At 46.1% G+C, this 25,122-nt stretch overlaps 1 protein-coding gene across 14 annotated transcripts in view; it reads left to right on the forward strand.

The window, feature by feature from the left end:
* The window catches only part of TIAM1 (TIAM Rac1 associated GEF 1), a 355,067-nt gene that overhangs the window by 287,831 nt on the left and 42,114 nt on the right, over positions 1-25,122 (forward strand). For all 14 annotated transcript variants that reach the window (XM_054700321.1, XM_054700322.1, XM_054700314.1 and 11 more), the window contains 4 exons: positions 1,238-1,342; positions 7,327-7,408; positions 11,362-11,448; positions 16,443-16,667. In XM_054700321.1, the coding sequence (XP_054556296.1) occupies positions 1,238-1,342; positions 7,327-7,408; positions 11,362-11,448; positions 16,443-16,667 (499 nt within the window). The remainder of the gene's footprint in view (positions 1-1,237; positions 1,343-7,326; positions 7,409-11,361; positions 11,449-16,442; positions 16,668-25,122) is intronic.

Raw genomic sequence — 25,122 nt, forward strand, 5'->3', positions numbered from 1 at the left:
TGAAAGAGAAGGATGCCTTTTATTTTTTTTATTTTTTTTTTTTAAATATTAAATTTTATTTTTATATTCCCCCATACAATTGCAAACGCCCCATTCTGACCCCAATCCTTCCCTCCCGCCCCCCACCCCCAAAAAGTGTCTCTGGTTCATAGTTTTTTGTTGATTTTGATTTTCACTTTCTTATATTCATTTTCCTGGTCCCTTATTTAAGTTTTCTAGATTCCTGCTATGAGTGAGACCATCCGGTATTTTTCTTTTTCTTTTTGGCTTATTTCGCTGAGCATGATCCCTTCCAGTGCCATCCATGTTGCTGCAAGTTGCATGTGTTTATCTTTTTTGAATGCTGAGTAATATTCCATGGTATATATGTACCACATCGAGAAGGATGCCTTTTAAAAGTGACTTGATTTAAACTTTTTCTCTCTACCAAGACATTTTCTGGGTTGCCAGGTAACTTTTGAGAAGCATTTTCTTACTCTTTTCTTTGAATCTTCTTGAATGTCATTATTTATAAAACTGTATTGCCCCAGTTGCTTTTTCTGTGAGGTTAATTTGCAGATGAAAAATTTAATTGACTCACCCTGGGCCAAGGGAGGACTGGAAATTTGAATCTATAACTATTTTAGAGTTGTTTTCTTTGGGGAAGTCATTCAGTGCGTTTCCCAACTTGGATCCATGCCTGTCTACACTGCCTCCGGAGGGAGTCTTGCTTGGGTGTATGTAAATAAGACTGACATCCAAATGCTTAGTTTTCACACCGACTCACTTGCAAATGAGCTGTTAACAACTGTCCCAGGGTCCCTGTTTGGGTATAAAAGCAACTGGGCCTGGACACAGCTTTTTTCTATCACTTTAAATACTATCTTGTCTTGCTGATCCTTTTCCTTTAATCACCTATGTATGTTTGGGCCTCTTTGATGTGATGTGATGGGTGTTGTTGCAAAGTCCTTGTGAAAGAGAATAAGGAGTCAGATGAGCAGCAGTGAAGAAGTGACTTAGTTGTTGGCATTAAATCATAAGATACAGATACCCATGGGGCAAATATTAGCAGAATGTTCAGTGAAAATCATTTTCAAGTTTGAGTTTGGGGTATAAATCTTTTAAGAAGTATAGAAGCCTCACACCCTCACCAGTATTCAGTGGAGCCCATGACAATGCAGTGAGCTCAAGAATGACCTGTTGGCTGCTGCTTCCTATTTGCTAATGAACAGAAATGTCCTTTCTTTTCTTGTCCCAGACACACCAGCTGGATCCTTCTACTCATTACCTGCGCCTGAAGTTCCTAATAGAAAACAAAATGCAAGACTACATTCCCAAGCCCGAGGAGGACATTTATGAGCTGGTAATGTTTATGACTATTGTCCAAGATCATTCTGGGGGAGATTATTTATAAATTATATGTGTGCTCGTGCTAATGGTGGCTGGTGAAGTGGAGTGAATTCGGAAATGAATGGGCCTCATTTGGCGAGGTCCTGTCTTCTCCGGTGGAGAGGGCCTTGCTGATTGGAGCATTTCCTCAGGGTAGAATCGCTGGTTTTGCTGATGCAAGGAGCCATGCTGTACTGGCCAGAAAATCTGAAACCCAGAGCAGACTCTCAAAATACTAGTTATTATTTCTTCACTGTTTTTGGTTTTTGATTTCCAGCACAAAGGTCAGCTCGCTGGTCCTTTTTTTTTTTTTTTCATTATTTTTAAATTTATGCATACAAGAACTGGGGTACAGGCCAGAGATGCAGGAGGTGAGAGGAGGATTCACCAGAGACAGAGTGGGGAGCAGAACAGGCGGATCCACTGAAATACACTGCTGAGGGGAGCAGCAGGTGAGACGGGAGATGTCTGTGGTAGCTTCCTGGGCAGAGATTGAACTCGTGCTACAGTGGCTGCGGATAGCTTCGCAGTACTGAGACTTACCCCTTTGTACCACCAGGGAGGCCTTGCTGGTTCTTATCAGGGAAAAAGCACTAACTATGATTTGATGTGGCTTTACCTGCATAGGCAAAGCCAAGGGCTGCGTCCTGATGGGTGGGAGAGCTGGCATCTGATTCTGTGCCCCAAGCGATTGTAGGTGTTATGTTGGGGCCATGGGTGTATGTTTGCGTCCCTTGTGGGACTCACTCATGGTAGTAGAGATGAGGGAGTGCTTATTAGTGATGTGGGATAGCCAAAAAACAAAGCGGGTGATGATACTTCATTTCTAGGGTTTTGCCAAGATTTGAACAGTGTACAAAGTAGATGCTCAATAAATGGTGGTGATGGGAATAAAACAGTGCCAGGTTCCTTCTGCATTGGTGTACTGGTGCAGTTCTGGGTTCCAGGAAAGAAATGCTGGGGGCAAGGAGCCTCTCTTGGAGTTTGTTCTCTCTCTCTTGGCTCCAGTCATTCCTCTGGGGGCCTCAGAGCCTGTTGCCATGGAGATGTGAAGGATAGCAGTATGACGTCAGACCCAGCTTTACTGCAGAAAGCAGAACTGAAACTTGAAATGTGAATATTCTCTTTTTGAAAAACGGAAACGTGATTTCAAATGCAGTAGGGAATTTTGTTTTTAATCAATGTTTTTGAGATTTACTTGTGGCCAAGTAAAACTCACCAATTTTAATTACATAGTTTGATGAATTCTGACAAATGTTCACAGTTGTATTTCCAGCACTATAGTAATAATTTAGAACATTCTGTCATCCTCAGTGACATCCTTGTGGATCTTCAAGTGTTTTTATGAAAGAGAAGAGGCACTTTTTGTCCCACTTTTGTCCCATCAGGCCATAGAAGGTCAAAATGACAAGACTTTGTTCCATGATCATTTAAACCAGTAAGTGTTGTCAGAGGAGGGTGCTTTCACCAGAGAGTGGTGATTTAATTTCTCTCTGACATGGCCATGAGCTGTGACTTCCTGCCCCATGTACTGGGGGAAAGAAAATGCTTTATTCCTACGAAAGGAATATTCCTGGCTGATCAACTGGTTATCGGTTCATTGTCCCCTAAGGGCCGGTCACCAACCCATCCATCCGTGGTTAGTGGGTGGAATGGTGACCGCCATTTTATTTGGGATGGACAAGGAGACTTCATGTCTTCACACCAGACAACATCATAGTTGGCTGCCCCTAAATATTTTGTTCTCTGCCATTATTTATCAAATATTCTCTTTTTTAAAGATTTATTTATTTATTTATGCATATAAGAGCTGTGGTACAGGACAGAGATGTGGGGGGTGAGAGGATCCACCAGAGACAGAGTGGGGAACAGAACAGGCAGATTGACCGAAGTACACTGCGGAGGGGAGCAGCAGGTGAGTCAGGAGAGGTCTGCTGCGCCATGTGGGTAGCTCCCTGGCCAGCCGGGGATCGAACTCATGCTGCAGAGGCTGTGGATTGCTTCATAGTGCGGTGCTTAACCCCGTGCGCCACCAGGGAAGCCCTCAAATATTCTTTAGTAGCAAGGTCAACAGTTGTTAGCAAAAATGATACTGGGTTTTTAAGGTTTTTTTGTGGGGAGGGGGTCCAGTATGTTTATTTGGTAGGGCAGAAGATTCTCTTACTAGGGATGACCAATCTACGTGGCTGCTTTGTTGGTTATGTTTTAATAGAAGTAATACCTGTTTGTTACTTTTTCATCATTAGTTGGTGGTTGGGTCCAGTCCATGGCAGGATAATGAATATGGAGACCTGGCTTTTCAAAAATTCACATTAATTGTGACTTTCTTAAAGTGACAGGACTCATTTGCAGAAACACAATCATATTTATTTAGCTTTTTTTGGTGTTCCTGGTACCATTCTAGCTGGTCTTGGCCCTTGAATGCACACAAAAATCATTGCTCTTTGTAGAAGTGACATTCAAATTTACAGAGACAAATCCACACATATAAAAATGTTTTAAAAATATTTTTGAAGAACATGTAAATGTGTGATAAATCAGAAAGAGTCAGGGCAGAGAGAATCCGGAAGTCGGTGCTGCTCTTTTACACATGTGATTCATAGAGGTAGGAGGAGGTCTTGTCAGGCCCTGGCAGGAGGAGCGACAGTGGAGGTAGCTCAATCTCGTGTCTGTGTGTGTGTGTGTTGCATATGTGTGTCTGTGCTGGTGTGTCTGGTTGGTGTGAGTGTGGTGCATGTCTTTGTGTGGTGAACTGGGTGTCTCTGGGGTGTGTGTGTAGGGCTGTGGGCAGGGTAAGTGGTCGGGGGTTTAGGCAACAAGGGCAGGCAGGACAGGTTTTGGGAGAAGAGAAATCCCAGGAGAGGGAGGACATTGTTGGCTGTGTGTTTCCATAGTCTCTTGGTGCTGATGTGGGCCTGAGGGGTTAGAGAGGAGCCAGGACCCAGGCAGAAGCTAGTGTGGGCTGTTATTCAGGCAGTGGGCCTTGATGGTGGTGGGAGCCGGGTCCGAAAGGAGACATGGTAAGAAATGATTGCAGTTTCATGATAACTCAAGGACTTGGGTAATCAAACTGTTTCCTAAAGTTTGATGATTTTTTCATCTGTGTTTTGAAATGAGGGAAAACATGCATCATCACTGACTTAATAAAATAAACGGAATGTGTGAGACATTTTGTTAAAAATGCTTTCGTATAAAACTACTACATTTCAAAATTTCTGGTTTTGGATATAGTGGTTGCAGTGGAAATACATTTTAAAGCACAGACCCCTCTTGAAATTTTCTATTTTTTATTAGTGCTTTTTTGCTAACCTCAGTTTTAGTCTTACCAGCTGAAGAAAGGACCGTGGCCCAGTGGCATATATATATTATACTGATACTGTAAAAAAAAAAATGAAGACTTTCACACCAATTACAAGGAAAAATAAGAGGTAGTCTTGAATAGGAAAGATTCTTCACAAGATTCTATCTCCATGGGAACTTGGAGTTTCCAGAGATGATGAAAGCAGTGATACACTGCCACCCAGAGGAGCAGTGTGGTTTGCAAAGAAATTTAAAAAATAAAACTAAGGCCCAAACAAGGCTGAGCGAGCATAGGGCGGTGTGACAAGATACATCATAGGCCTCCCCTGGTGGCGCAGCGGTTGAGCGCTGTGCTGCGGGGCTGCCTGCAGCCTCTGCAGCGCCGGTTCGATCCCCGCCCCCGGAGAGGGTCCCACATGGTGTGACAGACCTCTCCTGCCGCGCCCGCTGCTCCCCTCAGCAGTGTGTTTCGTCAGTCTGCCTGTTCTGTTCCCCGCTTTGGCTCTGGTGAATTCTCTCACCCTCCTGCGCTTCTGACTGTACCCAGTGCTTGTATAAGTAAATGAAGAAAAAAAAAAAAAAAAGATACATCATAAACCTCATTCTATTTGGCATTTATAATTTGGGTGGCTTTTTTGAATTGGAGATCAGTGTTATAATTGACTTCTTCGAAATTCAGAATTTGTATGAAAACTTTTCAGAAGTATGAAAAAAAAATCACTTTAAATTATGTCCTTACCATATTATTGTACATTTGGCAGAAATTTCATTTAATTAGGGCATTCTAGGGGTCCAGCTTCCTACCCCTGTCCAGCAGTCTGTTTTCTTGGCTCCGGAATCGTGAGTGAGATGCTCGCCCACCCCATCTGTCTGCTGCCCTAAGCGAGAGACGAGAAAGACGAGGCGTTCTTTTCCACCCGCCCCCAGACACTGCCTCTGGATGAATGGCTCTGTGGTCAGGGATGGGGGTGAGCTGAGATTATCACTAAAAAAACAGCTTTCCATTTTTGCCCTTGGCTCAAAGTAGATTTTCATTTGAAATTCAATGATGTTTTTGAATTCCATATGAGCTTCGGACACATTTATTTGTTTTGGCAATTTTGTCATATATTTTGGAAGGGGCTTTTTGCTTACTCACCTAAGATGTTGTTTTCCTTTACTTTGTGCCTGTTCCACCAGGAGGCAGCTTGGGGGTGCTTTATGTGGTGGCGAGAACTTCAGCTCTGGAGCCAGAGAGTCCTGGGTTCATATCCCAGCGCTGCCCATACTGGCTTTATGGTCCTAGGGAAGTGCTTCTCTCTGACCTTGTAAAATGGGGATCACAGTTGTCTTTTATTTATTTTTTTATTTTTAAAGATTTATTTATGCATACAAGAACTGGGGTGTAGGCCAGAGGTGCAGGGATGAGAGGATTTACCAGAGACAGAGTGGGGAGCAGAACAGGCACATCTACTGAAATACACTGCTGAGGGGAGCAGTGGGGAGACAGGACAGGTCTGCTGCGCCTTGTGGGTAGCTCCCAAGCCAGGGGTTGAACTTGTGTTGCAGAGGCTGTGGATAGCTTCATCGTGCTATGCTTAACCCCTTGCACCACCAGGGAGGCCCCACAGTTATCTTTTAATAGCATGAGTGTGAAGGGCAAAAGATATAGTAAAACCTCCATACATTATTGCCTGTGAGGTCGACAATTCCAGATATGAAGAAGAAATAGCAACTAAATTACATTAATGAAATAAAATTCCTGATAGCTGAACTACATGTTTCTCTGGTCTCTTTCCCCAGGCTTTCTTGGCTTTCTGGAGAGTTGATTCATTTATGCCCTTGAACTTTTCTAGTTAATTTTGGTATAATTCAGTTGCTAATGGAGAATATTCTCCACTGATGTAATTTGTTACGTTTTCAGTGTTACCCTTTGTCTCTTGCTACTTGTACAGTGGTGGACTTTGGGGGCTGAAATGGTGTGTGAACAGCAGAGAAGGGAAGCAGAGATTCGTCCTCTTTCCATGAATCCCCCCCAATATTCTTATAACCTTCTTGATTTTAATATTTTATTTTCCCCCCAGTACTGAAGACTTTTGATTATTTTTTAAGCATGACCTCCAGGTCTGTGCGTGACCCAGGGCAGAAAAGGACATACCAAGTGATGCTGAGATATAATTGAGCCCCTAGAACTCCTCAAGCTAAGTTCAAGAAAACAATTTCTCAGTTTCCACTTTGACTCTTTATGGATTCAGTTCAATGAAAAGACTGGGATGTGGGGCCTCCCTGGTGGCAAAAGGGGCTAAAATGCAACCTATGAAGCTGACCGCAGCCTCTGCAGCACGGGTTCTAGCCCCAGCCAGGGAGCTACCCGCATGGCACAGCAGACCTCTCCTAACTCGCCCACTGCTCCCTTCAGCAGTGTATTTTGGTCAATCCACCTGTTCTGCTCCCCACTCTGTCTCTGGTGAATCCTCTCATCACCCCTACCTCTGGTCTGTACCCCAGTTCTTGCATGCCTAAGTAAATAAATTTTTTTTTTTTTTTAAAAAGCCTGGGATATCATGAGAATGTGTGTTTCAGAATCAATTGCGAAAAAATAGATTTGCAAAATGATGACTATTCCTAATAACTTGTTTATAATGAAATCCTAATTAGACTCCTCTTTGTAATTTCCAGCTGTACAAAGAAATTGAAATTTGTCCAAAAGTCACTCAGAGCATCCAGATTGAGAAGTCAGACACAGCTGGTGATAATTATGGTACGTTGATTTTTCTTTGATCTTTGGTGTTTTCCAAGTCAAAGCAATTCCTGTGTAAACATGTACTTATTTACCATTCCATAAACTCTTCTGGTGCCTATTTAAAACAGGTAACACATCTGGCTTCTGTGCTGTGCTTAGCAACCGAAATAGGAAAGAAAGACACTTTGTGTGGATACAGTGGCAGCTTCGACTTTTAAATTTCCCAGCTTTAATCACTGGGGTTCCACTATCCTAAAGGGTGATGAATGTATTGGGAATATAATATTTTATAATACCATGTCTCTGGTAATGAAAACATTAGCCTTTCACTGCCCTGGCCTCAAAAATATGCACCATTCTACCTTCCCCCACAAAAATGTTATACAGCTTTATGTCACTGTTGCGTTGGGGGGTATGCAAGGTCACCCCTGGGTTTGCTGACTCATTGAGGGGACACAGGACTCAGCATGCAGTGTGATTTATGGCAGCGACTGTGATTTATTACATATTTAGGACTGTGATTTATTACAGCAAAATGACACAAACAGCATCAGTTGGGGAAAGTAAGTGCAGTGAGACAGGAGCATGCTTCTAAGAGTCATGTCGTCCCCACTGGTTGTGCGTCACAAACTTAATTCCCACAGCAACAAGCTGTGATGATGTCTATCTCTGAAATACTGCCCAGTAAGGAAGTTTGGTGAGATCCAGTGCCTGGGAGTTTTGGGGGGAGTCTGGCCAGGCAGGCACCTCTGTGTCACATGTACCAAAGTTCCAGGCTTCCAGGAGGCAGGCAGGTGCTCAGCCGCACCACATTGTTTGCACCCACAGTTTAGCCTGTAATGAACACGTTAGGGTGCTGGGTACCTTCCCCAAATCCAAGTTCCCAGATGCCAGCCAGGGGCCAAACTTGAATGCAGGTGTCTCAAAGAAGAACAGTGTTCTGCTGGACTGTTCTGTTTGTGCTTCTGGCACAGGGCCCGCGCAGTTCCTGGGGGCTGCACACCAAGCCCTAGCAGTTGGTGGTGGTGGTGGGGGGTGTTATCAAGGCAGTGTTAGCTACCCAAGCTCGGTGGCTAGAAGCAGGAGACGTGTCTCTCCCACCCAGAACGCACCCTCTGTGAGTTGGTGGCACCAGAGAGCTCTCACTCCAGGACCAGCCTGGCAGTACTGCCACCTTGGACACTGTCTCTGGCAGAGGGAAGAAGAGGAGGGGGGTGCAGTGGCTCGGGGGCTCTTTCCCAACTCATTGTCCAAAGCAGCTCCCAGGAACACCCCTGCCCAAAGGACCAGAGAGGTAAATACTACCTGGCCTGGAAAATCTTCAAACCCCTTAGTGAGCCATGGGCTTGTCTTTAGATCCCCCCCCCAAGGCAGCTCGTCTTCATCTCAGAAAGCTCATGAGACCATTTTGGCCAAAGCGAGAGACCCTGATTTTGAACTCCTGGCCACTTGCATTACATCTTCCTGCTCTTCACTTTTGACCTTAAAACTGAAGACATCACAAAGCCAGAGGGTGTTTTTGCTGGCAGAGGGTAGATGTTTCTGAAAGGCTTGTTATGTGACTTAGTAATTAACTGAGTAATTAACTGCAGTCCTGCGAGCAGCGCTAGGAACCAGTGTCTGGTTCTCCAGAGTCACATGCTCCCCGACGAGGATTCTCTTCTCTTTAATTGACTTACTTTCTGTTGGGCAAGACTAGACTGTAGCGAGGAGCAAGGGAGGTGGCATTTCAAAGCTCATGGGATCCAGTTCTAAGATTGGCTGGTTTGGGACTCAGAAATAGAAACCGGGCATAACACTGCTCTACTTTTCCTATATGATGGTAGGATTCATAGAAGCTGCTTCTGTTTCCACGCTGAACGTCTTGTGGAGCAGCAGGTATCCGCTTGGGAAGTCTCAGAAATTCTCAAACTCTATCGCTACTCGGCCTTTTGGCTAAGATCAAGTGCAGAAGTCCTCAAACTCTGACAACAAGGAGCTGGGGTTTGGGTTGGGATTCAGCTTCCAATCTGGAAATCTGGACCACTGCTGTTTTTGGAATCAAAAAATACAAACTTCCAGTTATAAATAATTAGCCCTGGACATGTAATATGCAGTGTGCTGATGTAGTTAATAATGCTATAATGCGTATTTGAAAATTGCAGAAGAGTAGATATTGAAAGAAAATAACAAGGCAAGATCAAGAAAGGAAGGAATGGACTTATGGTTACTTCAGCTGTCTCGTTTTTGGCTCAAGATGATTTGCAATAGGCTCAGCACATGATCTCCCCCAACACCTCCATTTAGGCACACTGGCCGTCTGGCTCCCCACCAGTACTCATTTCTTTCTTTTTTTTTTTTTTAAAGATTTATTTATTTATGCATACAATAGCTGGGTGTAGGGCAGAGGTGCAGGGAGTGAGAGGATTCACCAGAGACAGAGTGGGGAGCAGAACAGGTGGATCTACTGAAATAAACTGCTGAGGGGAGCAGCAGGCAAATCAGGAGAGGTCTGCTGTGCCATGTGGGTTGCTCCCTGGTGGGGGATTGAACTTATGCTGTAGTGGCTGTGAATTGCTTCATAATGCTGAGACTTAACCCCTTGTGCCACCAGAGAGGCCCTGCTCATTTTATTTTGAATAGAAAAAAAAAAAATTGGTTTCAGAACTTTCTAGAAGGTTTGTATCTTAGAAAGAAATACTGTTTTTTAATGAATTATGTCTTTTCTTATTCTTGACAGACATCACCTTGATTCTATAATTGTTCTCTCTGATAAAAACAACCAAATTCTCTTCTGAAAGGGAGACAAACACACCTATATGAAGGCTGATGTCGCTTAGAGTATAAGTTTATTTTGGAGCAAAGCCTCTTGAAATGTCATTTGAAAGTTAAAAGTTCCTAATAAGAATGAAATTCAAAACAAGAGAATAAAGACTTTGGAAAGTCCTCCGAGGGTGGCCCTGTATCATTCCCTCCCTATCTGAGGGCGTTGCGGTGCCACAGCGGGCGATGGCCATTGGTTGTTCTGCCTACGTGTGGGTATCTATTTCCTGATCTGTGAGCTAAACAAAAATCACGTGTTCATTATGACACAGCCTGAAAATCCTCTAGCCCCCTAGGCCACCGTCCTGTAGTTAATTACCCTGTGGTGGTGTTATTTGCTTGTGTTTTTAAACCACAGTTTTTCCCTGTAGACAGGAATCTACATTATGGGGTTATTTTTCTCCCTGAGTTGAAATGATGTCAGATCTTTACAATTGCACTTGTTTCCATCATCCTTTGAGGAGTAACTGCCAAAGCAATTTATCCTGAGGGGAAGTAAGTCCTGGTGGTGGACATTCCATGCACTCAACAGCAGAAGAGTTTCTTTCCTAGAAGCAGAGGGGACCAGGGTTTGTAGCCTTGGGATTGGGAGCGCCCAAGACCCACAAACCACTTAGTGACTTGGGGCCTCATTTTGCCTTTTCTTCTGAAGAATGTAGCAAAGTCCAAGATTAACAAGCTCATGGGCTTTGAGCTCTGGAAGCCCAAACAAGTAAGATGATCTTAGGATCAGACACCAGTAGAATGTGAAATCAATCAGAATGAATTGGGATTTGTAAAGTGAACTGCTGCCTAGCCCTGTTGGCAGAATTTTTCAAAAACTCAAAGCGGTTTCAATGTAGCCGTGCAAATGATGAAGCACACACCCTATCATCATTCAGTTGTAACCCACCAGGCGAGTTGAGATGAGCTACGGGTCCACAGGTCATATGAAGGCAGGTGTACTTAGAAATATAATTTTTGTGAGTCGTGACTTCTTTTGGAGTAATCTGATCTAAACATACATTTAACACAGTTTATGAACAAGATGAACAAGGAACAATGGTAAAGCAATGGTTATTGCTCCAAACTCTAAACCCCCTGCCATCCTGTGATCACAGCAGGTTTTCCCTGTTGTTTGCTAAACACTCAGCAAACGCGAGCTCTACATTCTCTCTCTGTGCCCCCAGGCTTCTCGCTTTCTTCTGTGGAAGAGGATGGTGTTCGAAGGCTGTATGTGAACAGTGTAAAGGAAACGGGTTTAGCCTCCAAGAAAGGTAAGTAAGTCACCGAGTGACTTGTCTGTGTGTCTGTCTGTCTTCATGCCCTTTTGGGTTTCTCTAGTTGAGGGATGAGAAAGATGCCCCAGCTATGCATCTCTACAGAGCAGTTGAACTTTGTCCTGTTGAAAACCCTTCCAGTGACTAAAGATATGCGTCCATAACCCAGGGGTGCAAGAGATGGCAGGGTATGGGGTCTTTAATATAATTCTGAGCCCCCAGGGCAGGAGGGACATCTCATCCTGATGGTGGTTCTTTCCCGCCATCTACAATAGTTTTGGAGGCCTGGGGGGGGGGTTTTCTGAGCAGGGCTTTTGGGAAGACCCCTCGGTGCTTTGGTCTCAACTGGCCAGAGCTGACATTGGCCATCGCCTGAGCCTGCTGAGCTTCTTGAAAGCATTTATTCTGTGGACCCCTTGCAGAAGATGAGATTCTAAAGCTTCAGCATCCAGCCACCTTGTCCCCCTTGTTAAACCTGTCTCTGGGTCTCCCTGGTGGCACAAAGGGTTAAGCACAGCACTATGAAGCAATCTGCAGCCTCTGCAGCACAAGTTCAATACCCGGCCAGCCAGGGAAGTACCCACATGGCACAGTAGACCTCTCCTGACTCGCCCGCTGCTCCCCTCAGCAGTGTACTTCAGTCAATCTGCCTGTTCTGTTCCCTGCTCAGTCTCTGGTGAATCCTCCCACCACCCACCCCCACACCTCTGACCTGTACCCCAGTTCTTGTATGCATAAATAAATCTTTAAAAAAAAACAAATAAGGCCTGTCTCTGCTGCACCCTGCCAGGGCCCTACCCCCTGCCCGTAGCCTAAGCTGCTGTGGATGCCCAGCACCCCACTTTTTTCTTCTTAGAGAATCTTCAACCTAGATTCACCCTAAATATTTTACTTCCTATATTGGTTTCTTAGAGCTATAATAACAAATGCTCATAAACTGGGTGCTGAAAAGCAACAGAAATTTATTCTCCCGCGGTACAGCGAGCCAGAGGTTGGCAATCAAGGTCTTGCCAGGGTTGTTGCCTTCCTGAACCTCTGAGGGAAGCATCTGTTCCCTGGCTCTTCCCAACATCTGGTGGCTGCTGGCCATCATGGTGTGTCCCTTGGCATGAAGCCTCGTCTCTCCAGTTTCTGCCCCTGCCTCTGCAGCCATCTTTCCTGTGCGTGCCTGTGTCTTTACGTGCCTTCTTATAAGAACACCAGTGAGGGGCTTCGGACCCAGCCTGAGTCAATATGACATGACCTTCACCCATCAAGATCCTAATTCCCAAGGTCATGTTATTCTGATGTTCTGGATGGACATGGATTTTGGAGTGAGGGACACTATTTAACCTGTCAAAGTCCCCATAAACAAACTTAGGTGCATAGGTAGGGCTTAAAACCGCTTTCATTTCATTCTTCTTGCTGTGGACTCTTGGTTTTATTCAGGCAGTGGCCAACTAATGCCCACTGAGTGAAAAAGGGCCTCTGGGTAGAGTGTTTAGACTCCTGTCTGTTCATTAGGGGCCGGCTGAACATCCTGGGGAAGGATGACCCATGGCCCGTTCTACCTCCTTCCATGCTCAGAGCATCTGAGCTGTGGGTGCACGTGGCTTGCAAGCTACCTCTGCAGGTTTCTTTGCCCGGTGCTGATGGTGCTGCAGCAGGGCAGCCCGCAGACCTGGCTGTGCAGGTGTGACCCAGCGTGGGAAGTCAAATCAAATCCATTCATCCCTCGCTCCTGTGGAGTATTGTCCTTCCATGTCCTTCCATGCATTCAAGGCCAAAGCCAGCCCTGAGGCAAGAGTGGGACTAGCTCAAGCTATGATTCAGCTAAGAGCAGAGGTAACAGGGTTAATTCCCCTGCAAACCCAAAGCCTGATTTTATCTCTTTCACAACAGCAAGTGTGCCGCTTGGGAGGTACGGGGGTGGGGAAGCGTACTGGCTGGTTTCAGTCACATCCTGTTTTAGTTCTCTGAATCCAAGAACCTGGTATTAAGTAAAAACAAGTGGTTGTTTGTTTCTCCCCCGACCCCCTCGAGCTCTGTTCTCTACAGGTGTATGGCCCTTGACCCCCGGGCCCCACATACATCCCAACACCCGACCTGTAGAGGACTGTGCCCAGGATGGCATTTGGGGTACTTCGTGAAGCCCTCCTGTCGTGGAGAGATGGCCCAGGCTGTGTGGGGCCATCTGTGATTCGAAAATTTCCATTCTCTGTTCTGTCCCTCCTTCTTTCTGACCAACCTGTCATATCCATCCGGCTATAACTACTAAGTCTTGTCTTTTATACCTTCACCACATCCAGTGCTTCAGCCATTCATGAGTGTGCAGAACAGAGCTGTGGCCGCTGCCCGCTGGACACCAACCAAGGGCCAGTGTGCCTCTGAAAATGACCAGAATATGGGGCAATCCGGGGAGGTCAGTAGGAATGCAGCCTAGCTGGATGAGAATCCTATGCCCACTATCAGCCTGCCCTTGGTTTTTATTGATTTTTGTTCGCCATCTTGGATTTTTTGGCGTATTATGAGTGAGAGTTAATCCCATAGTCCTGCCCTAGCCCTTGGCTCTCGGTTGGTTTGAATGATGGTTCCACTTGCAGAGTTGACTCTTAGAAAGCAGAGTCACTTTTCTCTCACCTCTGCTCCACTTGGGCATGCTTGTCTCAAGTCCTTCCTCTACTCTGGGAGATTAAAATGGGGCATCTTCTTTGCTGCCATTGGATTGTTTTCCCTATGGTTCACAGCCCAGAGCCCATTTGGTCAAGCCGTGTGCCATACTATGCAGCCAGCTTAGAAACTTCCCAGTTCTTTCCCTGGCCAACTGGGGATTATTTGTGAGCAGGCTGCAGTTTTCATTTAGAAAGAAAAGTTTTCCTCTTTCTTCTAGTAACTTAATGAGAGCTACTGTGTGTTGAATGGTTTCAACCTACCAAGTGCTTTGCTGAGACTTATATGGAGACTTTCATCTCATTACACTTAACCCACTACCCTTCTCACATGTGTGGATCCTGGGATTGGGAAGATTCAGTAACAGTCCCATGGCCATGGACTTGTTAGTTGGTACTGTTGTGAAAGCAGGACCCCGCTGAGGCTCTCCATTGGTCACCGGTGCTGAGTTGCCTCTTCTTACTTATTAATACCACTCATGTGGTAGTTACCTTGATTAGTCTGCTAGGGTTGCCATAACAAACCACCGCCAACTGGGGAGTTAAAACCACAAAAATTCGTTTTCTCACTGTCCTGGATGCCAGAGGCAAAATCAGGGTATTAGCAGACCTGCATTTCCTTCAGGAGCAACCCTTCCTCTCTTCTTCCAGCCTCTGGTGGCCCCAGGTGTTCTTGGCTTGTGGCCGCACACCTCCAACCTCCATGTCTGTCTTCACATCTCCTCTTTTCTCCTCTGTGTCTCTCCTCTGTATGTCTCATACAAGGACTTTGTCAATGGGTTTAGGATCCTTCAGATAATCCAACACTATGACCTTAGGGTCCTTAATTTAATGGCAACTCCAAAGTTTCTGTTTCTAAACAAGATCACATTCACAGGTTTTGGGACATAGACATGTCTTTCTGGGGTCCACTGTTAAACTCCCCACACCCTCCTGCTTTGCCCACCATAATCAGCCTTGGAATTACTTTAGAAATAAAAACTCATTGATGATTTCAGTCATTACATTTTTTCTTCTGTTTCTCCTTATGTTACCTTCTCTAGTAGTTAGCCAAGAGTTGTCTTCAAGAGAAGACTTAAATGAACTATTTTTTCACATGTAGAATTTTATATTCCATTCAAATGCTGTGTCGCCAAAATCTAAAAATGAAAGAATTCTCAGAATTCCATCTCTGATAGGGAGAAACACATCCTCATTTCTCTTCCATTCCCTTCCCACCCATAATGTTTCTTGGAGTATTTTATGATAGAAAATGAATTGCAAGTACTTTGGAAACCCAAGTAAAGAAGGCCAAGGGGTGTGACTCAGTGCAGTTGGGAAGTGAGAAGTCCCTGGAGAATCATTTTTCTGCAGAATCAGAGGTGGGATCTGTGGAAGCCTGAGGGATGGGGCGGCTTCGGCTTCTGCAATTCCTCATTTGTCATTGTTCTTTGTTCACTTCCTTTTTTCAAGTTTGTTTTTCCACACTAGTCTACAAAATAAGAATTGAACTTTTCCCTTCTCAGCAGAAAGGATTCTTTATTTCCATTCAAATTCTCCCCTAATTTCTCCCTTTCTCAAACTTCTGGAACATTCTTTTCATGCTGGGTTAAGCTCTCCTGGGGTCATTTCTTACTTTCTGGTCCTCTAGGTTGAGCTCGTTCAGGATGGCTCTTTTGGATTCCAAATTTCAGCAAACCACCCCTTGCCCCCTTTTGCTCGCTTTGCAAAAGTAGCGGAACCTTTGGGGACCCTCTAAAAGATATTTAGCCTAATAGATTAACTGATGTAGTCAAAAAAGAAGAAAAGGACAAAAATGATTGCATTTGGTTCTGTCAACTCTTGTCTGTACATGTGGAATAGGTGAGTGTCCATAGTGGTCGCCAGAGGAAGCACAGTGCATTTTGGTTCCATAGAAATGATTGATAGCCATTAACTGGCTGGGACTCATGTGTGCCCTGCAGCGTATGTGTGTTAGTCATACCATGGTCATCAGTGGACACTCCTTCCTCTTAATACTGCAGGGAGTAGCTACAGTAGGCATTTGCAAGGAGAAATTGGCAGATACCTTGAAGACATAGATTCAAGAAGGGATAAATTTATTTGGTCAGTGTATGTGCAGGACAGACATGCTGTAAGCTCCAAGTCTAGAACTTTCGAAACTGAGGCCCATGTGCCCAACTGGTGATTACTTCTGGCCTGTATGTGGCAGCTGGGGAGGAGGGTGGGGCAGAGCCGGAAAGCTCAGCGCACTCTCTGCAGCTGAGCTCCGAGGTGCTGTGATTTGATTTGCTGCTGCTGCTGCTGTTGCTTTTGTGTGTGTGTGTGTGTGTGAAATGAGTCATTTTCATCTTGCATTGGCAGGTTTGAAAGCGGGAGATGAGATTCTCGAGATCAATAATTGTGCTGCTGATACTCTGAACTCATCTATGCTCAAAGATTTCCTCACACAGCCCTCCCTGGACCTCCTGGTGAGGACCTACCCTGAGTTGGAGGGAGGAGCAGAGCTTCTGGAGAGCCCGCCCCACCGAGTGGACGGCTCCGTGGACCTCAGCGAGAGCCCCCTGGCCTTCCTCACCAGCAACCCAGGTAGGGCTGCGCCTCACCCTGGACCCTGGGCTGCGCTGGTCCAGCCAGCGTCTGGGCAACTGATCATGCAACCCATGCACTTCAGGGTCTCCCTGGGTCTGGGAATGTAAGATGTGTGTGTGACATGAACTGTGGGGAGTGTGGGTGTCGTGTCCATTTCAAAGGGGCCGTGGACTTTGTTCTTGTGGAATAGCTTCTCTTCTGTGTCCCTTACCCCTGTGGACACCTCTCCATTTTACTGCTGTTGGTCAGTTTGGAGAGAGACCCATGGGTGGAGGCCCTGTGCCTTGGTGATGGATGGGGATGTGTAGATGCAGAAGGCTCAGGAGTCACAGGAAGTTCTGGGGTTCTCTGTCCAACCCCTGCCTTACATATCCCCACCCTCCAAGCCCTCTAGTCCTACTTTGTCTGCTGTGTGAGAGAGACATGAGTGGAGATGCCCCCCAGTGGCTGATGTCTAGAGAAATCGTCCACTTTTCTCTTGGACTCTGACCTAGAGTCTGAATGTTTCTTCATGGAGGGGAAGGAATCTTCTCCATCCGCTGCTCTTCTTGTTTCCACTGTTTTCTTCACCCTCCTGGAACCTTGTGCTCTTTCTAAAAGAACTAGGTTGCAGCCTCCCTGCACCACCCGTGGCCATTCTGGGATCCCACAGAGCTAGTGTCCTCTGCTGGGGCCCCAGTACTCTGCAGCGGTATCTTCCCACGGATCCTGGTCTGTTTCCTGGGACAGGGCTTACATCATTATCTACACTTGGCTCCTAGGTCCCCCATTCTTGATCAGTGAGTGAGTCTGTGAATGAGCCAACAGTGAACAGCTTGTGCCCTTGTTTGTTTCTCTTTGAACCTGGACCTTGATTTGGGGTTGATTTTGTAAGTTGGGGTTTGTTTTTTCTTTAAAAAAAAGTTGGGTTAGGGGCCTCCCTGCTGGTGCAAGGGTTAAGCACTGCACTATGAAACAGTCTGCAGCCTCTGCAGCATGAGTTCGACCCCCAGCTGGCCAGGGAGCAACCCACATGGGGAGCAGACCTCTCCTGCCTTGCCCGCTGCTCCCCTCAGCAGTGTATTTCAGTCAGTCTGCCTGTTCTGCTCCCCACTCTGTCTCTGGTGAATCCTCTCACACCCCCCCCACCCTCTCTGGCCTATACCCCAGCTCTTGTATTCATAAATAAATAAACCTTTGAAAAAAAATGTTGGGCTAGAAAAAAGGCTTCAGTTTCAGAACCCCAGTGTGTTTTTGCCTCACCACTGTTTTTCAAATTCCCTCTGAGGCTTGGCTTGGTAAGCAAGCAAATACCATGCGGTTGCTCAGTTTTTGCCTTTGCTGGCTCCCTGGAAGAACTGGACAAGTTGAGGCTTCAGAGAATCGAGCAGACTGAGTTACTCTCATTTCTCTGGTTCATTACACCATTGTGATACCCACACCCCTATCACATTTTTTTTGTTTTGTTTTGTTTTTGTTTTTTAAAGATTTATTCATTCATTCATTCATTCATTCATTCATTCATTCATTCATTCATTCATTCATACAAGCACTGGGCACAGTCAGAAGTGCGGGAGGGGAGCAGGGCAAGCAGAAGCACCGAAGTACACTGCTGAGGGGAGCAGCGGGCGGCAGGAGAGGTCTGCGCGCCATGTGGGACCCTCCTCCGGTGGCCGGGGAGCAGCCGGGGATCAAACCGGCACTGCAGAGGCTGCGGGCAGCTTCGCAACCCAGCGCTCAACCCGGGAGCTCAAATGAGCCCTTTACCCTAGCAAGGAAGGTGGGGACCACAAGGGCTGTTGTTCTCCTCTGTCACCACCAGATGGCAGGCTCGCTCCCATAAAGCAAAGTTCACACTTGTTTCTGTACCTAGACTTTGAATGAGGTAATATATTGGGTTAGATTTGGTTATTGAAGGGATTTTATAAGGTCTCATGCACATACTCCAGACAACAATGTACACTCAACTTTATCTGAGTTTTGTTTTTTCTCTGAGCCTTTTGTTTGAGTTATAAAGCTGGGTGGGGCTGGCATACTAGGACCCACTGGCTAAATCAGCTCCTGGCTTGTTTTTGTAAATGAAGTTTTTTATTGGCGCAGGGTCCTGCCTGTGCACTTGCCTCTTGTCTGTGGCTGTGTTCCCATTGTGACAGCAGAGCCAGGTAGTTGTGATGGAGACTTACGCTGAAAAGCAAAAATATTGACTGTCAGGGCTTGTACAGATAAAGTTTGCTGTCACTTAATATTTTGGTGTATTTATTTCTTATTTTTAAAAACATTTTGCGTGTACATGTACATCTTGCAAACTAGAGAAACATTTTATTAAAATTAGTTAAAAAATAGAATTGCATATAGCTATCTGCTTTAGAAAAAAATCAGTTTATTCTGTATATGCAGTTGCTGCTTCCTTTGATAGGGTGGAGTTCTAAACTTAATAACTGACCTTTGCCTCCGCCCCAGTGTTCCCTCCTTTAGCCCAGACACCTTTGAAGGCCATGCGTGTACTAAATCTGCCCTGACTACTGTTGCTCTAAACACATTAAACCTCCACTTTGGAATCCTCCTTAAAAGATTTATTCATCCCTTTGCCCTTTTTTCCCCCCTCAAAGAAATGATCATCACTTGGAACTGACACTTGTTAAGTGTTTCCTGGGTGCCAATCTTTGAGCTAGATAAGCTGAGCTTTCTGATGATAAGTGGGACTTGATGTGTTCCTCAAACTTACATTTTGGTTAGTTCTTTTAAGTTGTTTTATCTTTAAATATTTTGCAATGATCAAAACCCTTTCAGAACAAAGTCTCCTCAGACAAATTTGATGATCCAACCGATTCAAAAAGAAAGCATGAAGGGAAAATTGTGGTGTGGGGTGTCCTGGAAGGGTTCTAAATTGGCTTCCATGTGACTAAGTCCCAGTGGAACCCCCAGCATGCAGGGCGGGGCAGGGCAGGCCGGATTGACTGGAGGGAAGCAGACTGCCCGCCCTTTGCCTGGGGCTCAGCCTGTCTGCCTTCTGGTTGCTACCACTTCCCGGTCCCCATTTAACAGTGAAAGATAAAAGGGGAAGCAAGTAAACAGGATAAAATAACCTGAAAGCTTGTTCCATAGAGAAACTGAGATAAAGCAGTATCCACAGACAGCTGCAGATAAAATAGAAAAGTAAACAGTTGAGAAAATTTGTACAATGGGCAGGCTGGACCACAGCCTTCATCTAAATTTAGTAGTAACTAAAAATAAGAAACCTCCTGAGGGGCAGGTTGGAGGGTGGATGCTGGACCATCTGAAGGTGGCCCTCCTGGATGTTTGGCAAACTCGACAGAGGGTCTCACCATGGCCCTGGGGTCTGAGTGAGCCCTGGCTGGTGCCCATCAGTGGGATGCTGGCTCTCCCGCTCACCCCCGTCCACCATCCACAGTGTGCAAGCTTGGCCCGATCCAGCCCTGACAATGCTAATTGAAGTATGTGAGTAGCTTTCAGACTTGGCTGATTTCTGAGCTGCATTCACCTGTCAAGGAGTGTTTCCTCCATGAGAAGCCTAGTAGTTATGATAGGTTCTGGAACCAGGTTTCTTGGACTGAGTCCTGTGTCTGTTCACTGGGTTCATGACTTTGACTAGGTCATGCTTATGTGCCCGAAGGTCCTCAGGCATAAAATGAGGGTAATCCCACATTCCTGTCCTACCAGGTTAATTGAGTCGTAAGTGTAAGTTTAGAATAGGCCTACAAGTGCTCAATAAATCTCAAGGTAGTGGAACAGTCTCTTGTGGGGACATAAAGGGCCCCTAGCTTCTAACCAGAGGCTGCTCTGATTGGATCTCCTCAATCCACAACAGGTGACTTGCCTGATAGCAAAGTTTACAAATTGCACCTCACTTAGAGTCGTTCCTTTTCCCAGTTGCAAAGAAATGGATTCTGTAGTTTCAAATGCTGAGGTCCCATGAGCCCTTTTTAGAGGTCATATTCACTTGGTCAAGGCTGGAATTTGGGGGTACACTTGTGTGGTTCCTTAAAACTCCTGGGGTGGTGGCCCATATGCAGCTAGGATGGGGGGTACTGATGCCGGGGCTCCCCAACGCTTCATTTTGACCTTGTCTTGGTGTAATAGTAAGATGATTGGAATCTTCTGGCCACATGCAAACCATCCACAGTGGTATTTGTCAATAACATTTTGTCGTCTGCTCTGTTGAGACTGTTGCGAGGAGATTCTGTTTTGGTGTCCCCCAGCTTCCTGTTCCTCAATATAAGAAGGAAGCATGGGCAGCGGGTTGGCTTACAAAGCTGAGGCCTGGGTCACAGTGACCATACTCAGACCCTCTCCAAGACTCACTTTCACATTTCCACTCATTTATCATCGTTGGGTCCTTGTTGAAATATTCCTGGAGCTACCTTCACCTTTCCTTCCCCTTCCGACATTTGTTTAGGTCCATGCCGGTAAGAAAACGGGGGAAGGCTGTCCAGACCAGAAAGCCAGGGGTTCCTGAAGGAACCAGGGGTTCCTTCAGTGGCTGTTTTTATAGAAAGGACCCTGGACTGAAGGGGAAGTGGGATTAGGAAGCCGCAAAGCAGTGTTTGTGTGAGGTCCCCAAAAAGCCTCTCATGTTCCTGTATGAGTTATTTTGAAGCCTGACTGCATCTGACACTTAGACCAGATAACATTTGGGACTGGATGATTCTTGGTTGTGGGGGGCTGCCCAGTACTCCCTCAGTCAGCAGTATCCCTACAAACCAACCTGAGCCAGTAGTCACCTCCTCCTCCAAGTTAGGATGATCAGAAACACCTGCAGACCTTGCTGGGGGTCCCCCGGATGGCCTTCATCTTCCTCGGGATCCCTGGCCTGGTTTATTAGAAGGTGCCCCCACACCCCTGCTTAGTTAGGGACATGCTGCCGGGAACCCCGAGAGAGAAGAACAAATCCCAATTGGAAAAAAATGATTGAATGAGTTTTACAAGACAGAATTCCAACACAAACAGCCTTTTCTGGCATCTTTTCCCCTCCTTTTTGAGACAAGGGAAGGAAAAAGAACAGTGGAATGCTTATTCTGAATGTTCTTGAGTAAAAGTGTTCCGCTAAGGCCTTCCACACTAAAATTCACCCTTGAAACAAAGACTCTGTGCAAATATATTTCAATCAAATTGTGCAGAAGCCCAGATTCCACAATGATGAGGGTCACAGTTTCATAGCACCAGTGTGCCCCTCCAAGGCCTCAGGTCCTTCTTGTCAAACACACCAAAACAGCCCTGAAATCTGACTGTAGAACTGAAGCTGGGGCGGGGTGGGGGGGGTAAGGATGGGTTGCCGCTGGGCCTTGGTGGAGGACTCCTGGGGCTTTGGTGGTGGATGCGGTGGTGACCTACATTTGAAAAGGTGTCTGCCTGTGCCCCTCTACATATGCAGCGTGATTAACCAGCGTTACCTCCATAAGCATAACCCAGAACAAAACACAACCAAACCTGTTTTCTGTCTCATTTGAAGGTCTATCTTCCAGGCTTCCGTTCCTGGGGATGTGGTCCTGCATGATTATGGGCTGAGGCTTGAGCAGTTGTGGGGAGCTGTGCCCTCTCTCAACTTACTGACGCTCTTGCCCTGTTAATATATATTGTCAGGGCTGAGCCAGCTGAATTTGCTTCTTACTGGCAAGTCACTGCTCCAGGAGTGGAGCTGGGGAGAGCTGGGAGGCTGACCCCTTGGCCACCAGTGGTCAAGACAAGGAAGGCCTGCGCTGTGTGGGGGAGTCTGCCCCCCAATCTCCTTTGTGCCTGATGCTAAGTGCAACATGAGAGTCTGCTGTGAGCACAAATCTCCTGCCTGCAGGAAGCAGATGAGGCCGCCTCTGTTGTAACAGGAAGGGCCCGTCACAGGCGCGCCTTGTCCCTGGCCAGGGTATGGCGACTGCTGGTTGTGAGGGCCCGGCTGCTCCCTCCGGTGCCCGGGAAATCTAGGGCCTGTTTCAGGCCTCCCGCCCCTGCACGTTGCTGGATTCTGAAAACAAGACAACCAGGCAGCAAAGAGGAAGTGCACAGATTGATCCCCCCACAAACAAAGGTCATCCGTTCTGCGGCCTCTGAAGTCCCACGTAACCCAGCGTGTGGGCTTCTATTTGTTGATAACATTCGGAGCCCGTGTGTGTGAGTGACGCAGGCCTGCTGCCCGGGCCCTGCCGGCAACCCTTGCCTTGGTTTCCAGTGGATTTGATGACTGACAGCTGTCAGCGCCTGTGTGTGGAGAAAAATGTCCTTTCAGAGACGTTTTAGTATATTATGTCCTATATTTTTAAAGAACATATATATAATGTCTTCTATTTTTGAAGCTATCCACGCTGGCTGTCAGGGCCAGTCAGAGCTATAACTACATAGTTTATGGATTTTAAATTTTTTCCCTTAGAGATTTTGTGAAATTTGGCTGGAAAAAGTATTTGTCTACCAAGTTAAAGTTCCTTTAATTTTTCCTCCGTAGTGTGCTTAGCTCTTGAGACCTTTCTTTATTTTTTCCTAGAGTTTTTGTTTTTATAGGTCTCTCGGTGGAGGTGGGTATGTATGCAGATTTTATATATTATGAATGTTTCTTTAAAGCCCTTCTGTTCAGCTGACAGTAACGTGACTGAAAAACAAAAGGAATTCATCTCCTGATACTTAAATTCCAGCAAAAATTCTTTACTGGCAGTTTGTAACCTTTTCTTGCCTCTGGTGTTTGCTCGCAGAGATCTGAACGCTAGTGTTAACAGGGGTCTTAAAAATATCAGTGTTATCATTGGTTCTTCTTTGGGCCTGTTTGGAGAATCTGCTCATTTAATATCACTGTGACTGTGCCGCCTATGCCACGTGGTGTTGGGTGTTTTTTTTTCCTTTCTTCTTTGAATTTAAGTCCCATGTGTACTTGAGCAGAGCCAGTGTGCAGGTACCTAACCCCAAACAAATCAAAGATAAATCCAGATGTGAGTTGACACTCGTGGGTGGGCGTTACTCCTAATCTCATCATTGTCTCTCCTTCTACAGTGATGTGAAAATCACTTTAAAAATAAAAGAATGATCACATTGGTTCTCAACATCAGTGTGAGTTTTTCAGAGGCTGTTGAGAGCCTGCCTGTGGGTTCTGTCCTTCCGGGGCCTCAGCCCTACTCCAGGCTGCCCCCTCATCCTCTGTCTCCATAGATTGGGCCTTGCTTCCTCCCTGGGATGGTACCTTTCTCTGCCACGTGGTGTGCCGAGTGCTGGAGATGCAGTGGAGGGGAGCCGGCCACTTCCATTGCTCTACTCCTCTACTCGCCTCTCAGCCCTGTCATCAGTGCACTCCAGCCCTCTGTTGGGCTGTGTACTAGTAAGAAAATGGAGCAGCCCCCTCTGGGAAAGAAGGGAGCTCCTTCAGTGTCTGTTGTTAGAGGTAAGTCTCTGCAGTGATGGGGAAGCTGAAACAGAAAGTTGCAAACTCTTTCCAAGGAATTGCCAACCCCCCCTGAAAATGCTGTGTCAGCCTGGCAAGCTGGGGGTGTGCAGGGAAGCCTTGAATTACAGGCTCCCTGCCGCTGGTATTCTGGTGTCTGTCTTCAGCTTTCTTGGGGCTCACTACCTTCAACTCCTGCCTCTCTAACTTTCTTAGATAATAACAGTTCCCTATCCACAGCTTCACATGCTGTGGTTTCAGTTCCTCAAGGCCAATTGTGGTCTGAAAATACTTTGCCCAATAATAATTTTCACATATATTGTTATGGAGATTCCATTTTCTTATCGATTATTGTTTATCTCTTCCTGTGCCTAATTTATAAATTAAACTTTATTATTGGTGTACACACACAGGGAAAATCATAGTTTATATAGGGTTTGGGAGTACCTAATGTTTCAACTGTCCTCTTGGGGTCTTGGAATGTGCCTCCCCTCAGATAAGAGGAACTGCTGCACTAAATTCCCCATCACATTTATTGTTATTTGTTGTTGCTAACAAAACGCCCTCAAACAGTCATTTCACTGATTGGCTATTCCGTGCTCAGCAGTTGGTCTGGGCTCAGCTGGGTGGTTGTTCTGCTGCCCTTCCTCTGAGGCCATGTCAGCTGGTGGCTGGACTGAGGCTGGTTTACAGTGGCCTCGTGCGCATGTTTGGTCATTGGTTGTTGGACCCTCTCACCCTGATGGCTTTCATTCTTAAGAGGTCAACTTGTATATGGACTCAAGGTTCTCAAGGATAAGACACAAATTGCAAGGGCACTTAAGACCTTGGCTTGGAATTCACATATCACCAAGTCAAGTCACAAAACCATCCTGAAGGCCTCCCTGGTGGAACAAGGGGTTAAGATATAACCTATGAAGCTGTCTGCAGCCACTGCAGCACAAGTTCAATCCCCGGCCAGGGAGCTACCCACATGGCACAACAGACCTCCTGTCTCACCCACTGCTCCCCTCAGCAGTGTATTTCAGTCAGTCTGCCTGTTCTGCTCCCCACTCTGTCTCTGGTGAATCCTTTCACCCCCCCCCCACACCTCTGGCC

The sequence above is a fragment of the Talpa occidentalis genome, unplaced genomic scaffold (genome assembly GCF_014898055.3).
Source record: "Talpa occidentalis isolate TD23 unplaced genomic scaffold, MPIMG_talOcc4v2.1 talOcc4.4, whole genome shotgun sequence".
Lineage (NCBI taxonomy): Eukaryota > Metazoa > Chordata > Mammalia > Eulipotyphla > Talpidae > Talpa > Talpa occidentalis.